The 15,604-nt window shown below is 30.2% G+C and overlaps 1 protein-coding gene and 1 long non-coding RNA gene across 2 annotated transcripts; both read left to right on the forward strand.

The window, feature by feature from the left end:
- Positions 1 to 1,977: 1,977 nt before the first annotated feature.
- LOC120200339 lies at positions 1,978 to 2,982 on the forward strand. The gene is made up of 2 exons (XR_005523526.1): positions 1,978 to 2,038; positions 2,876 to 2,982. It is a non-coding gene; the product is annotated as an uncharacterized LOC120200339 (long non-coding RNA).
- A 2,854-nt stretch (positions 2,983 to 5,836) lies between these two features.
- LOC120200335 (GDSL esterase/lipase At5g03610-like) lies at positions 5,837 to 11,418 on the forward strand. Its single transcript, XM_039201207.1, has 5 exons — positions 5,837 to 6,002; positions 6,119 to 6,331; positions 8,440 to 8,711; positions 10,164 to 10,470; positions 11,093 to 11,418. The coding sequence occupies exons 1-5, from the start codon at positions 5,933 to 5,935 to the stop codon at positions 11,308 to 11,310; spliced, it is 1,080 nt and encodes a 359-aa protein (XP_039057138.1). The 5' UTR covers positions 5,837 to 5,932; the 3' UTR covers positions 11,311 to 11,418.
- Positions 11,419 to 15,604: the final 4,186 nt, after the last annotated feature.

Raw genomic sequence — 15,604 nt, forward strand, 5'->3', positions numbered from 1 at the left:
ATAGAATAATAATAATAAAATAATTTGTAATAACCAAAACATGAATAATTCGAGAGTTCCATGAGTAAATTAGAAAATAGGAAAGTAAAATTAGGTTATGAATGATGTAGTTTACCCATTTCTTAAATCTTGATGAAAAAAAACTCGACTCAAATTTTATTTTGCTTAATAAAGGCTTGAATACAATATTGGCTCTCCAAAAAGAAAGGAAAAATCAAGTAAACTTCTATTTAAAATGTTGAATCAAAATGTATCATTCATATTGGTTCAAGTAGTAAACAGTTTGGTATCACTTATGTAAGATCTCAAGTTCGAGTCCGTCCTTTTGTATATAAAAAATCTCCATTGGGAGACTAATCCACCAAAACTAAGTATACGACATGGATTAATACAGATTAATCAGGATGAAGTCTTAGAACTGGAGGGCAACTAATTTTTTTTAATTAAATGTGCCTTCATTTGAAAGGTCTAATGAGATTTTACCTTTGAATTCTTTTTTTTAATATAAAAAACTAATATTATTTTAAAAGTTATTTCATTTTTACAGAATAAGAGTACCACTATTGTTATTGTCATGAAGAAACAAAATGTGGTTTGGAGGAATATCTAACCCAATACTTAATGTAACTTTTACTAGTGAACTTGAAACAACATATATACATGTGTTTTTAATCGATCTTGATTTTCCATCTCTTAAATTGTAGTAACAAATTTCATGTTTGACCAATATACCTCAAATTGCTTTAATTATAGTCATGGTATAAATAAATTATTTATATTATTAAATATTGTTAAAAAAATAGTGGTCAATAGAGTTGTAAATGAGACGAGACATATTGTAAACTACTCGAGATCAATTAAATCAAAGCTTCGATAAATACTCGATTCGAATGGACTCGACACGAGTTCTTAATGAGTCGAAATGAATTACTTGATACTCGACTCGAAAAACTCGCGAGCAACTCGAAAATATAATATTTTAATATTTTATTATTTAAAAAGTAAATTATTAATAATATTAACATCTATGTTTGATTTTTTTTTTGAAAAATGCAACATAAGATTTTCATATATTTAAAGTTCAGGTTTGAGTTTGAATTTGAATTTCAATTGAGTTAATTTTAACATTTTTTTTCATTTTGAGCTTTTTCTAGCTTTTACAAGATTTAATTTATGATTTTGATTTCGAGTCGAGCTTAATATTTTTAGGCTCACAAGTTTTCAAACCGAATCGAACTCTATTTTAGAGTTTTCAAGTTGAATCAAACTCGGTAATACTCGATACTAGACTCATTTGCAACCCTAGTGGTGAATTAATGCTTTTAAAAGTTAAAGTGTGTTTCTTCATTTATTGGTTCACAAAAGCCTGAAGGACTTAAGGACTCATTAATACAACAAGTACAAGTTAACTGATTTTTTTTCTTTATTCTTCAAGTCTAAGAATTCAAGAAGTATTATTCACTTGAAAAAATATTTTCTCTCGTTCTTATAAAATGTTCTTTTTTTCTCCCTTAGTTTTTTCGGTGATAGTAGAAGGCAAGGAACGTTTGTGATCTCTACTGTTGTGCTATTGTAGTTGATCATTAAGTTATTGTATCTTAGGAGACAGACGACTAAAAGATCTCGAGTACTAAGGAGTGGCTGAAAATCTATCTTAAGAAAATTGTATAGCGATAGACCTCAACTGATTCTGATTACAAGATCAAATATAAAAAAGTATTTTTATTTCCATATCAATTCTCTTTATTTTAAAGAATTTGATTTTTTTTCTTTTACTTTTTCTCAAGTTTCATTTTGTCTCAGATTATTACTCTGGTTAACAATCTTATGCTATTGTATACTAAATTTTACCTTTTTTTTTTCTCTTCACTTTCTAGGCCTTGAGAAAATTTTTCTTACCAGGGATATTCCTCCACGACCCTGTTAGTTTCGTGGAGCTGGTTCGGTCGGATCTCTTCACGTACAAGAACGGCGTCCTGAGGGTAGAGACGGAGGGCATATGTAGGGGACATATATTTTTGGATCAAGGATTGAAAAAGTACTAAAAACAAGCAATATACTTATTATTAGAGTAAATTAAACATTTAGTACCTAAATTATCAGTTTTCGTTCGTTTTAGTACCTAAACTTTTAATTTTTTTAAAAACTATACCTAAACTTTAGCTTCTGTTTCATTTTTGTACCCAACCCTTAAAACATTAGTTTTGTTTTATTTTAGTACCCCATTCAAAATTTAACATTAAGTTTTGAAAAGATAGAAAGTTTAGGTACTAAAAGGGCCAAAATTGATAGTTTAGGTACTAAACACGTTAAGTTTTTAACTACGAGTACTAAAAAGAAACGAAAACTAAACTTTAGGTATGGATTTGAAAACATTGACAGTTTAGGTACTAAAACAGATCAAAGCTGATATCTTAGATACTAAACGTGTTAAGTTTTTAACTGCGGGTACTAAAACAAAATGAAAACTAAACTTTAGGTATGGTTCTAAAAAAATTAAAAGTTTAGGTACTAAAACGGAACAAAGCTGATAGCTTAGATACTAAACACGTTAAGTTTTTAACTACATGTACTAAAACGAAACGAAAACTAAACTTTAGGTATGATTCTGAAAAAATTGAAAGTTTAGGTACTAAAATGGACTAAAATTGATAGCTTAGATATTAAACGTGTTAAGTTTTTAACTGCGTGATACTAAAACGAAACGAAAACTAAACTTTAGGTATGATTTTGAAAATATTAAAAGTTTAGGTATTAAAACGGACCATAACTGATAGTTTATATACTAAATGCGTATTTTACCCTTGTTATTATTGAATGCAATTATATTTGGTGGCGTTGTTACTAATGTTGATGCCATGATTTGTTTGAACAGATCGAACGGAAGCAATCCGTGGACGGGATATTCCCCAATATCCGTTGCATGGACAGTCAATGTGGATGAAGTCCTTAATTACATTAAACAAGAGTTGATGAAACCATGAAAAATGCTGGAATTACCACTTGAGGTCACATTTTAATTTGATTTCTGCTAATTAGGTCACTTGTAGATTATTCCCTTTTTTGGGTTTAAAAAGCTAATAATTGTTCTCATATTAGTGGATCTTTTTGTTATGGGTAAATTACATGTTTAGTACCTACTATCAATTTTGATTCGTTTTAATACATAAACTTTTAATTTTTTCAAAATCATATCTAAAATTTAGTTTCTGTTTCATTTTAGTACCCGTCGTTATAAACTTTAGTTTTTGTTTCATTTTAGTACTCTATTTAAAATTTAACGTTAAGTTTTGAAAAAATTGAAAGTTCATGTACTAAATGGATCAAAATTGATAGTTTATGTACTAAATGTGATAAGATTTTAATGAAAGGTACTAAAATGAAATGAAAACTAATCATTAGGTATGATTTTGAAAAATTGAAAATTTAGGTACTAAAACGGATCAAAACTAATAGTTTAGATACTAAATGCATAATTTACCCTTTTTTTTATTTGTAAAAAAGGGGTGGGGGAATTCATTTTCAAAAAGTCAGAAACAGTGTATATGATGCTTTTATATTTAATGTAATTGTGGGATCTTTCTATTAATTCTCGATACATTGCAACACTTTAGTTTAGTATATGATCCTTTTAAGGAAAGAGTAAACTACTTGATGGTCACTTAACTTTTAGAATCCTTTTATTTTGGTTATTAACAAATCATTTTAATATAATTACCATTACAATATAAACTGTCTATTGGCAAAAAGGTATTAGAGGCCCTGTACTTTTAAAAAAAATTAATGTGACATTTCAACTTAGAAAATAAATCCAATGTGGCTCTTTGACCAATTTTTTTTATCATTGACTGTTACAGTGCTGATGTGGTAGTTCACGGTGCTGATGTAGCGATCCACGGTGTTGACATGACAATTCACAATGGTTGATAACATGACGGATAACATGGCAGATGAGCTAAATTAGTAACTCAAACATGGCAGATGGACCGTCACGTCAGCACCGTAAACTGCCACATCAGTACCGTAACGGTCAACGACGAAAAATATTTGTGAAAGGACCACATTGAGTTTGTTTTCTGAATTGCAGGACCAAATTGAAAAAATAATATGAGAGCCATGTTAATTTTTTCAAAGTACATGGTCCTATGATGCCTTTTTACCATGTTTATTTTAGTAATTAAATCATCTCGGTATAACTTTTAGAATCCTTTTTACCATGTTCACCCTATTTACTATAGTATATTACATGGTGAACTATACAAATTGTCATTAATATTTGAATAAATTTTTATTTTTCCCATTAAAGTTTTAAAAATAATAAATTGACCATTAATATTATTGATTTATAACAAGTTAATCACTTGATTGTTAATAATCGTTACCAGAGTAACAAAATTTTGATGTGGCATGTTAGTCTAACTTTTTTAGCATCATTTAGTCACGTGAGACCATTTTGACCACCCCTCACCTCCTTATTCTCTTCTTCTTCAACTCATCATTTCTCTTCTTTCTCGGAGCTCATCCTTCTCAATACTCGAGTAGGAAGGCAGCATTAACTTTCTTTGTTGTCTATTTTGTCTGGTGCTGGCACTGTCATTGATAAGTATCAATTCAGTGATGAACATTGCTTGCATGGTATATTTAAAAGCAAATTTCGGTATTGCCCTAAGCTCATTTGAATGCCAAGATTTTGTTGTATATTGCCTACTTCAGTTGCAAGGCCCCTAGGGCTTATGTTGTCTCTTTTTCCATTTTGCTCTACTCGTCTATATTTGTTATCAAATTCTGCATAATATATGATTGTACAGAAGAAGAAAATGCATTTCAAAAGGTTAAAGCCATACTTTAACTATGAACATTCAGAATGATGAGCTTGGAGAAAGAAGAAAAAATGAAACAATTTGTGCAGTTAAGCTTCTAATTAGAGGAGATAAACGGGGAAGTTTTAGAATTTGAGAAGGATGAACTTAAAAAGAAACAAGTGCAATGGTGAAGAGGAGGAGGAGGCGAGGGACTATCAAAATAGACTCGGGTGATTAAATAATGTTAAAAAAGTAATACTAACATGTCACATCAATATTATGTTATTCCACTTATGGTTATTAACGATCAAATTATCAATTTATTATGAATTGATAATGTTAATGACGAATTTATTATTCTTAAAATTTCAACAAAGAAAATAAAAATTTATTCAAATATTATTGACTATTTTTGTAATCTATCTTATTTTATATAAAAGAATATATTATATAAGGAGAGCAAAATGTTAGTAAATTGGGTAAAGTGCATAAATAGTCCCCTAACTATATGATACTGCTTTATTAAGTTCATTGATTATTAAAAGTTGCATAATGGTTCTTATACTATAGGAGTTGCTTTGTTGAGTCCCTTAACTATTAAAAGTTACAAAATGGTCACCCAACTATTCGTTATGTTCTAAACTCGTTCTTTTCCGTTAAAAATTTGATATAATAAAATTTGGTATCGAAATCTTAAACAATTATCATATCTCAGCAGCATGGTATCGTTTAACTCGGATAATTGTTAATTTTTAAAGAAAAATACGAGTTTTAAATATAATGAATAGTCAAGTGATCATTTTGTAAGTTTTAATTGTTGATGATCTCACCAAAGTAACTCTTTAGAGTCAAGACTATTTTATAACTTTTAATATTAATAAATTTAGTAAATCAGTATCCTATAATCATAAACCATTTGTTTACTTTACCCTAATAAATTTATGTCAAAATATAATAGACGACTACCTTCTTAAAATTTGACCCACCTCTTGAATACAAAGCCTTTCCCTCCCACTGCATATAACGTGTAGAGATTCTCTTTTACACTACAAAAGCTTAAGCATTTCGAACGACGACGACCATCTTCTTCCCTTTCCCTCTCGTTTTGTCTTCTGCTAAATTCCGTTTCCATGGACACTCCAAACTTGCTCTCCTCCTACTCCTCCCTGTTTTGCTTCTTCCTCTTCTTTCTTCTCTTAGGTAAAACCAAACAACTAATTATCTCTTTCTGCTTCATCACATGGCTTAAATGGTTGGAACTGTAAGAATTTTCTAATGTTTTTCCTTTCCATGTTGTAAATGAATGAACTGCACAGGTCATCGGAAACATGTCTTAGTCGGAGGTTCAAGTGCGTCGCCGGTTTCGGAGTTCGGACCGAAGATGATGTTTGTTTTCGGGGATTCCTACGCCGACACCGGCAACAACCGGAAAACTTTGTCGAGTTCCTGGAAACTTCCTTACGGAATCACATTTCCTGGGAAACCTGCCGGCCGTTTCTCCGATGGTCGAGTTCTCACCGATTACGTCGGTCGGTATCAGTCTCTCCTTTTTTACTATCGATGATGATGGCGTTTTTCCTTTTCATGCTTTAGCTTTAGTTTTGACTCTTTATTTTCGTAAACTACTTATTTTAATTACTCATTTATTTCTTATTTTTGGTAATTTAAAGCTTTAGGTAAATTACACATTTACTATCTAAACTATCAATTTTGATCTATTTTAGTACTTAAACTTTTAATTTTTTTAAAATTATACTTAGGGTTTAGTTTTTATTTCGTTTTAGTACATGTCTTTAAAAACTTAACGCGTTTAGTATCTAAATCATCAGTTTTGATCCGTTTTAGTACCTAAACATTCAATTTTTTCCAAGACTTAACGAGTTACTAAAATGAAACAAAAACTAAATTTTTTAATGTTGAGGTACTAAAAGTAAACAAAAAGTAAACGTTAGGTATGATTTGAAAAAAATAAAAATTTAGATACTAAAACATACTTAAACTGATAGTTTACGTACTAAACATGTAATTTACCCTTATTTTTTTTTCTTAAAATCATACGTTATATTATGTTTTAATCTATTTTAATCATCCATCATTAAAAAATTAATGGTGATGTTTATATATCACCCTAAGATAATGACACGTTATCACTGAAAAAATAATAAAAAAAATTATCACAACAATAGTTCTGTTTATCTTTTTAAAGATAAATAGTAACGAATCCAGAAATATATTTTAAGGTAGGCACATACATATTTACTAAATAAAATTTTATATGGATAGGCAAAAATAAAATTTTTAGTTGGGTACAACTAGTAAATAGGTTACTAATCGGAAGAAATTGAGTAATTTACTCACCCTAATATATATGTACATCGGTCACTAACGGTGAATGATTAAAATGGAACTAAAATATAATATTAAGTATAATTTTAAAAAGTATGAATCAAATTACTTCAATAGTTAAATAGATTGTTGTTAATATTAGAGGTCATGGTTTGAGTACCAACAATTATAGTATGAGTGAATGAGCTTTTATTATAAAATGGTTGAGAGTATATACTATTTAATCATTTTAATTTAATAAAAAATTTATTTTAAAAACTAAAATAATTAGATAATTAAAATAAAATTTATAGAATAGATAGATGAATAAATACATAGTTTGTCCAACTTTCTTTTTAGTACAAATAATGGGTTTACTTTACTTCTTGGGTGGCGGGTTTGCTTTAGCTTTGGATCCTTATCAATGGATGCAATGATTTATATTTTATACCTTTAACTTTAGCCTTTACCTTTTCTCATTTTATTACAACTCATGGCAACAAGGGGCTGTCTTGGCATCCCCCCCCCCCCCCCCAACCCACACAAATAAAGTATAATTAACAATTTCTTTGCTAAGTTCATCAAATCTAAAAGAAACTTCAATATTTTTTCTATATCAAATTTCCAGGGTTAGTTATGCGTCTAGTATTTAAATTGTGATTTCTAGTCCGTTTTAGTATTTAAATTTTTAACTTTTTTTAAAATCATACGTAATATTTATTTTTGGTTATTTTAGTACCTTGTCCAAAAAAAACTTAACGTAATTGCATTTTTATAGGTAAATTACATCATTCATCACTCAATTATCTTTATACTCCTATTTTGATACAAAAGTTTAAATTTTTTAATTTAACTACTAAACTTTCAAATTGTTCTTATTTTAATCACTCTAATTTATTTCATTAATAATTTTTGTGATATGACATTTTTTACTATTATTTTAGTCATATATAATTAAAAATAAAAAATTAAATTTCAAAGTTAGAATGATTAAATTAAGAGTAATTTGAAGTTAAGTAATTAAATTAAAAAAATTAAACTTTAGTGACAGAACAGGATTGAGAAGATAATTTAGTGATGAATGATGCAATTTACCTAGAAAAAGGTGTCGCGTGCAGATCATCTGTTAAAGGCGAGGTACTAAAACGAAACAAAAATTAAATGTTAGGTATGGTTTTAAAAAATAAAAAATAAAATATTAAAACAGACTAAAAATCATAATTTAGGTATCAAACGCGTAATTTACACTTGTCTTTTTTTTTTTAATTATTGCCAATTAATTCATTCCTTGTTTTTTTCTTCTGGCAAGCAGCCGGGTACCTGAGAATAAAGACACCAATACCCTACAGATGGAGGAAACAACTGGGCGGACGGGTGAAGTATGGGATGAACTTTGCCTATGGAGGAACTGGTGTGTTCGACACCTTAGTTCCGGAGCCGAACATGACTACACAGATCGATTTCTTGCAGCAGCTTCTCGATGACTCGGTCTACTCCAAGAGGTCGCTCAAAACTTCTGTCGCACTTGTCAGCCTCGCCGGCAATGACTACTCTAATTACCTTGCTACCAACGGCTCTGCTGCGGTAATAAAACCCGAATATATCTACATGCATGCATGGATACGTATAGAGCTATATAAACGACACGAGAGAGATAGTAAGCTATTTAGGTTTGAATCGGTTAGAGTTTGGTTAATACTCAATTAGAATGAATTCAATTTGAGTTTGAAACTGACTCGAGTTTTTAACGAGTTGAAAAGTGTTGTTTTATACTCAACTTGAAAAGCTAGAGAGCATCTGAAAAAATACTATAAGTTTCGATCCGTTTTAGTATCTAAACTTTAAAAAAAAATTCAAAACCATACCTAAAGTTTAGTTTTGATTTTATTTTTGTACCCCGCCGTTAAAAACTTTAGTTTTTGTTTTGTTTTAGTACCCGTTCAAAATTTAACGTTCTGTTTTGAAAAGATTGAAAGTTGAGGTACTAAAACGGACCAAAATTGATAGTTTAAGTGCTAAATGCATTAAATTTTTAACATTAGAGTACTAAAATAAAATAAAAACTAAATGTTAGGTATGATTTTGAAAAAATTAAAAGTTTAGGTAATAACTGATATCTTAGGTACTAAATGCATAGTTTACCTAAAAATAATATATTATGATTTTTTAATTTTTTAAAATTATATTATTAATATTTATGTATTTTTTAAATACAATATAAGATTTTCTTGTAATTAAGGTTCAAGTTCGAGCTTGAATCGAGATTGGGATTCAATCAAGCTAAGCCTGAGAATGTTTCAAGTTAAAGTTTTTTCGAGTTTGAGTTTAGCTTAACAATTTTAAGCTCATGAATTTTCGAGTTTGAATTAAGCTTGATAATTTTAAACTCTCGAGTTCTTGAGTCGAACTCAACTTTAAAGTTTTCAAATCGAGTTGAACTCAACAATACTCAAGCTCGACTAGACTGAATTATTATGAGATATCATGTATTTTATTATCTGTGATGTTTATGTTTATAGTGAATTGTTGTTCTTTCTTATTCGTGGAGATAAATAAGGCCGAACCAAGTTAAATCTTATCTATTGTACTTATCATATTTTAGGGTAAACTATACATTTAGTATATAAACTATCAGTTTTGGTCCCTTTTATTACCTAAACTTTCAATTTTTTTCAAAATCATACCAACATTTAGTTTTAGTACCCCACCATTAAAAACCTAACACGTTTAGTACCTAAATTATTAATTTTTGTCCATTTTAACACCTAAACTTCATTTTTTCGAAACTTAATGTTAAATTTTGAATGGTGGTACTAAATGAAACAAAGACTAAAGTTTTTAATGGTGGGGTACTAAAATGAAACAAAATCTAAATGTTAGGTATGATTATGAAAAAATTGAAAGTTTAGATACTCAAATGGATCAAAACTAATAGTTTAGACACTAAACACATAATTTAACCTGTATGTTATTGATATCACTTTAGTTCTAAATCCCTAACATGTATACGTACATAAAACTGTTGTGGATTATTAGGGGTTTCCGACCTTCATCGGAAGCGTAGTGAATCAACTGAAGGTGAACTTGAAATGGATCCATAACACGGGGGTGAGGAAAATAGCGGTGAGCGCATTGCAGCCATTGGGGTGCCTCCCTCGAAGCACTGCTCTTTTGGCCTTCGAGCAGTGCAATGGAACCGAAAACACGCTCGTCCAACTCCATAACCAGCTCTTGGTTCAAGCAGTGAACGATCTCAACCAACAAACCAACAGCTCCTCTTTCTTTGTCCTCGACATTTACGATGCCTTTTGGGACGTTTTCGTTCACAAACAAGCTCGCCAAGGTGACTCCCTTTGATCTTTTTTTTGTTGATAAAAAGGCAGTAGAGGTCCTACACTTTTGAAAAATAACCAATATGGCCCGCATATTATTTTTCTCTCAACATGGCCTTTCAACTCAGAAAATAAATTCAATGTGACCCTTTGACCAACGTTTTTTCATCGTTTACTGTACGATAGTGATGTGATAGTTCACGTTACTGACATGACAATTGAGGGTGATTGAATAATTTGGTGAATGACATGACAAATTGTCAAAATTAGTAAATCAAACATGACAATGGACTGCTATGTCAGCACTGTGAACCGTCACGTCAGCACCGTAACAGTGAACGATGAAAAACATTGGTCAAATGGTCACATTAGATTTGTTTATTGAGTTTGAGAGCCACATTGATAAAAAAAATAATATGATAACCATATTTTTTTTTTCAAAGTAATGAGAACTCTTATGTTTGTTTGTCTTCTTTATATGTTAGATAAATCTTAACCATTTGACTTTAAATCTCACACCCCTAACATTCTAGTGTTCAAACTCGGTCCTTTACCATTTAGATGACTTGGTTCATGCTTGTTTTTCCTGTTTTTTTTTACTTGCGGGACTTGAAATATGATTTTGTTTTGCAGTGAGTCCGAGATTTGAGAATCCGTTCGAGCCATGCTGTGTTGGAGTGAGTGCTGCATTTTCATGCGGGAGTGTAGATGAAAATGGGGTGAAGAAGTACACGGTTTGCTGGGATCCGAAATCGAAGTTCTTTTGGGATACGGTTCACCCTACACAAGAAGGATGGCGAGCTGTGTATTCAACTCGGGTTCTTCAAAACAGTCTCAAGCAGCTTTGGTAGAAATTAATGTTTTCTGTTTATGGCTCTGTAATGTGTTTGCGTTTTGTTTGTTGGTTATCTGTCGAATCCCTTTTGTGCTGGGAAAAAAAGTTGTATGAAATGAATGGAATAATACTTCTTCTTCCCCGCAACTAGCCTTTTTTTTTCATGGGATGTCTCCCATGGAACTACATTTATGCATCTTGTAGATAAAGTATTTAAATTAAAGTTAGAATCCCGTTTTTAGTTGTATTATGTTTATTATAATTGTCAACGTAATGAATATTATCAAAGTCGTTACAAATATCACATACAATAATAATTAGTAAAAATATTTAAGAGGTATTTATACTTTTAAAAAGTATCAATGTGGTTCTCATATTATTTTTTCTCTTCATGTGATCTTTCAACTTAGAAAATAAACTCAACGTGGTATTTTGACTAACGTTTTTTATCGTTGACTGTTACAGTATTGGCATGCCAATTCACGGTGCTGATGTGGTGGTTTACGGTGTTGACATGACAGTCCTTCTGTCATGTTTGAGTTACCAATTTAGCTCATTTACTAAATCATCCACTACGTTAATCTGTCATTCTGGTTTATTACATCAGCACCGTAACAGTCAACGACGAAAAACGTTGGTCAAAGTGTCACATTATGTTTATTTTCTAAGTTAGTCATATTAATTTTCTTTTAAAAGTACAAGAACATCTGATATCTTTTTGCCATACTAATTTTAAATAATATTATCATCGCTATAAAACCTCAATTATTTTAATAAGGTTTATATCACAAATATGTATCTAAAGTATATTTTATTTCTTATAACTAAACTATTTAAACTTTTTTTTATCTAAGTTCTAAAAAAAGTAGATAAAAAAAAGTTAACATGTGACATTAGTTAAATAATATTTTAGGTAGTTAGATGAAAAAACTGAATACTTTACGTACTTATTTTGATAAAGGTACATATTTTGACAAAAAAAAAATTTAAATACTTATTTTGATCGAAAAATATTTTAGATAATTAAATGAAAAAGATGATATATTTTATGTAATTATTTATTATATAATCCTTAAAACAATGGAGTACTGTTTAAGTCCTGAAATGATTAATACTGATGTGAGTTGGAAATCAAAAGTGGTTTTCTTTTTGCCTTTTGCTCACATATTACTCATTTTACAATATTGCCATGGTTTCATTGAAAAAAAGAATGGTTTTGGAATTTTGAGATACATTTATTTAAGTTTATAATCAAATTTAATTAGAACATCATCAAATAAACTCTACTCCTTCTATATATAAGAAAATAAAATCAAGTTGTAGACTCTCTATAACACTCAAATATAATTAATAAGGGTGGAAATATAATTAGTATTGTTCTTTTCTTCAAAATTTTATTCACATTTGATCTGACGTAATTCTTACCACTAGGTCTATTATCAACAATTGTTAATTTTTATTAATATTATAAAATATTGGACCGAAATATTTGTGAATTCATATATTTTGTTTTGTTTTTTTTTTATATTTAAGGATTGATCATTATTTAAACTTTCATAATTTGTGGAACTCAAAGATAGTTTATTAAAACCAAGTTATTATTTACAATTATAAATGTTTTCTGAACTTTTTCTTTTATTTATTTTTTCATCATCCGCACCAAGTTCTTGCATAATTCTTCCCCACAAAATATTTAAGTTATCAATAATTATTTGGTTTAATAGGATGAGAAATTAGTTCTCTCAGTTAAATTTATGAGTTTAAATTCTAACGTTACGAATGAAATAAACTAAATTAAAAAGATTATTTTCATATTGTACTTTTATAATATTTAATTCGAATTAACTTATTAATAAAAGATGAGTACAAAGGAGAAATGTCGAGATTGGATACCAGAACATAAAACGAACATTGTCTACATAATGAATAAAAGAAGAAAGTAGATTCAACTGCAATCAGTACACTAAATTTCAAATTATCATATTTTGACATCATGATCTCCTTTATTCCCCAGTTGAGAAATAAATGAAGTCCCTGCAGAACACAGAGGTTTAGGAACAAAGACCTCTTCTTTAATGCGGAACATACACCGACCACCTCCATCAACACGAAGCCCGGCTGGAGTACAATCCAGCTTATTAGGACCCTCTTTCCAACTTCTACAGCTAAAGAGGAATTATATTTCTCCTCTTTTACGACAGGTTTCGAAGAACACCCAGTATTACAACAGTTACTCACAGAATTTCATCTTCAATATCTTTTAGGCCACAAGAAGGCAGAGGATGCAGTCCACTCCGGTTATCAGGAAGGGGGAAGAACCAAGGGTAAGGCACTACATATAAGGCGGTCTTGAGGCCATTCACATCTACGGGATTCTCTTGATTAAAAGATGAATCAAACCTACCATTAGTTGGCGATGAAATGCTAGATGGAACAAAAACGGCATGTTGGTGCCCATATTGTGATTGAACAGGATGTGAAGGCGTAACGCTGGAAGTGTAACACCCCCACCCCGTATTAAAAACCGAATACGAGTCCGAGGTGTCATATTGACTTTTCAAAACATTTACTTGTATAAAATAGTGAGTAATTTAAAACTTTATAACATATAACTTATTCAAAACGCTTACAAAACTATTCAGAACTTATACAATATATTCTCTTGAATACATGTCAACTAGAACTTTATATATAAAAATACATATTATTCACATCTCTTCTGATCTGACTTTCAGTAAGGAGAACTGACATGTCTTGTTCCACATTGCTCTTCACTCTTCTTGAAACCTACGTGTAAATCACTTACACGCTAAGTCTATGACTTAGTGAGACAATAAATATATAATGTAAACTATAACTTGTAATCATGCATGAACAATTATTGCTATCACATCATACCCAAACATATATCCATTCATATATCAAATCCACACATGCATATAATTATCTTCTTTCCTATCATTATCATATTATTACCATTCATATTTATATTCTCTTGTTTATATGATTTATTATGTTCATATCATATATCTTATAACATATACAATAATCATTAACACACACATATATCATATCATATAATTAATATCACAAAACATATATATATATATATATCACATATATTGTATTCAATGTTATCTCTTATTAGCCCATGTACACCTGTGAGAACTGTAGATATGTGAGTCTATTGAGGTTGTGCACTATGCTGTCACCACAGCTCGTAAGGGGTCCCACTAGGGGCTATGAAATTTTGTCTCGAAGGACCTAAGTACTGTATTTGTCCCAAAAGACCACTCCTTAAGAACCATATACATATTCCAGTTGATCAAATCTGTCTCAAAAGACCCTGTAAATGTTCCAAAGGATACATATATGTCCCGAAAGACCACGTAAAACCCTAGACTCTTGGCATGCCAACTATACCTATAGCTCTCGTATCATATAACATGGGCATTTTCACTTATATCATTCCACATATACACTTTCATATCATATGTCATATAAGCTCATAGCTTCTTTCACATATACATGTAGTCACATAGCTTCTTTTCATATTATCACATAGTTCATATCTTATAATTTGTTTTCCAATGTTCACATATATCATGTTATATGGCTCATATCTTTCTCATGCAATCATATAGTTCAGTTTCACATATGTTCATATATATACATCACATAGCACATACTTCTTATATCATTACATACAAAAGCATGTTAACACATATAATCATGCAACATATACAATAATATGTCACCACATCGACTCATGCACACATTTGAACCATAGAAAAAACATACTTCTATCTAGGAATTTATGCATTTTACTATTGGAAATAGACTTATCGCAAGTCTTATTTCCCATTAAACATCATATACTAAATAATATGCACTCACCTGGTCCTCACTAAGTTCCAATCCACTTTTATGATGTCCTTTCTTTCGATCGAATCTTAACTTGATAATCGTTCCGGAACTTTTTTGTGCTCGATATCTATATAATCATACATTGATACATATCAGTATCCCATTGATATATTCTAATCTATCATTTCTTAGACCAAAAGAAATGTCTATTTCAATTTCCCCTTGGAGTGCATCGATACATTCTACAGTGCATCGATGCATTCTTTAACATGTGCATCGATGCACTACCCTTGCATCGATACACCAATCACCTTCGATATTTTCATTTTAAGGGGGTGCATAGATGCACTCCTTATGCATCGATGCACTAATTACATTCGATGTTTCTTCTTTAAAGAGTGCATCGATACATATTGAATGTGCATCGATACACCTTGCCCAGA

This window comes from Hibiscus syriacus, unplaced genomic scaffold (assembly GCF_006381635.1).
Source record: "Hibiscus syriacus cultivar Baekdansim isolate YM2019G1 unplaced genomic scaffold, ASM638163v2 tig00005939_pilon, whole genome shotgun sequence".
Lineage (NCBI taxonomy): Eukaryota > Viridiplantae > Streptophyta > Magnoliopsida > Malvales > Malvaceae > Hibiscus > Hibiscus syriacus.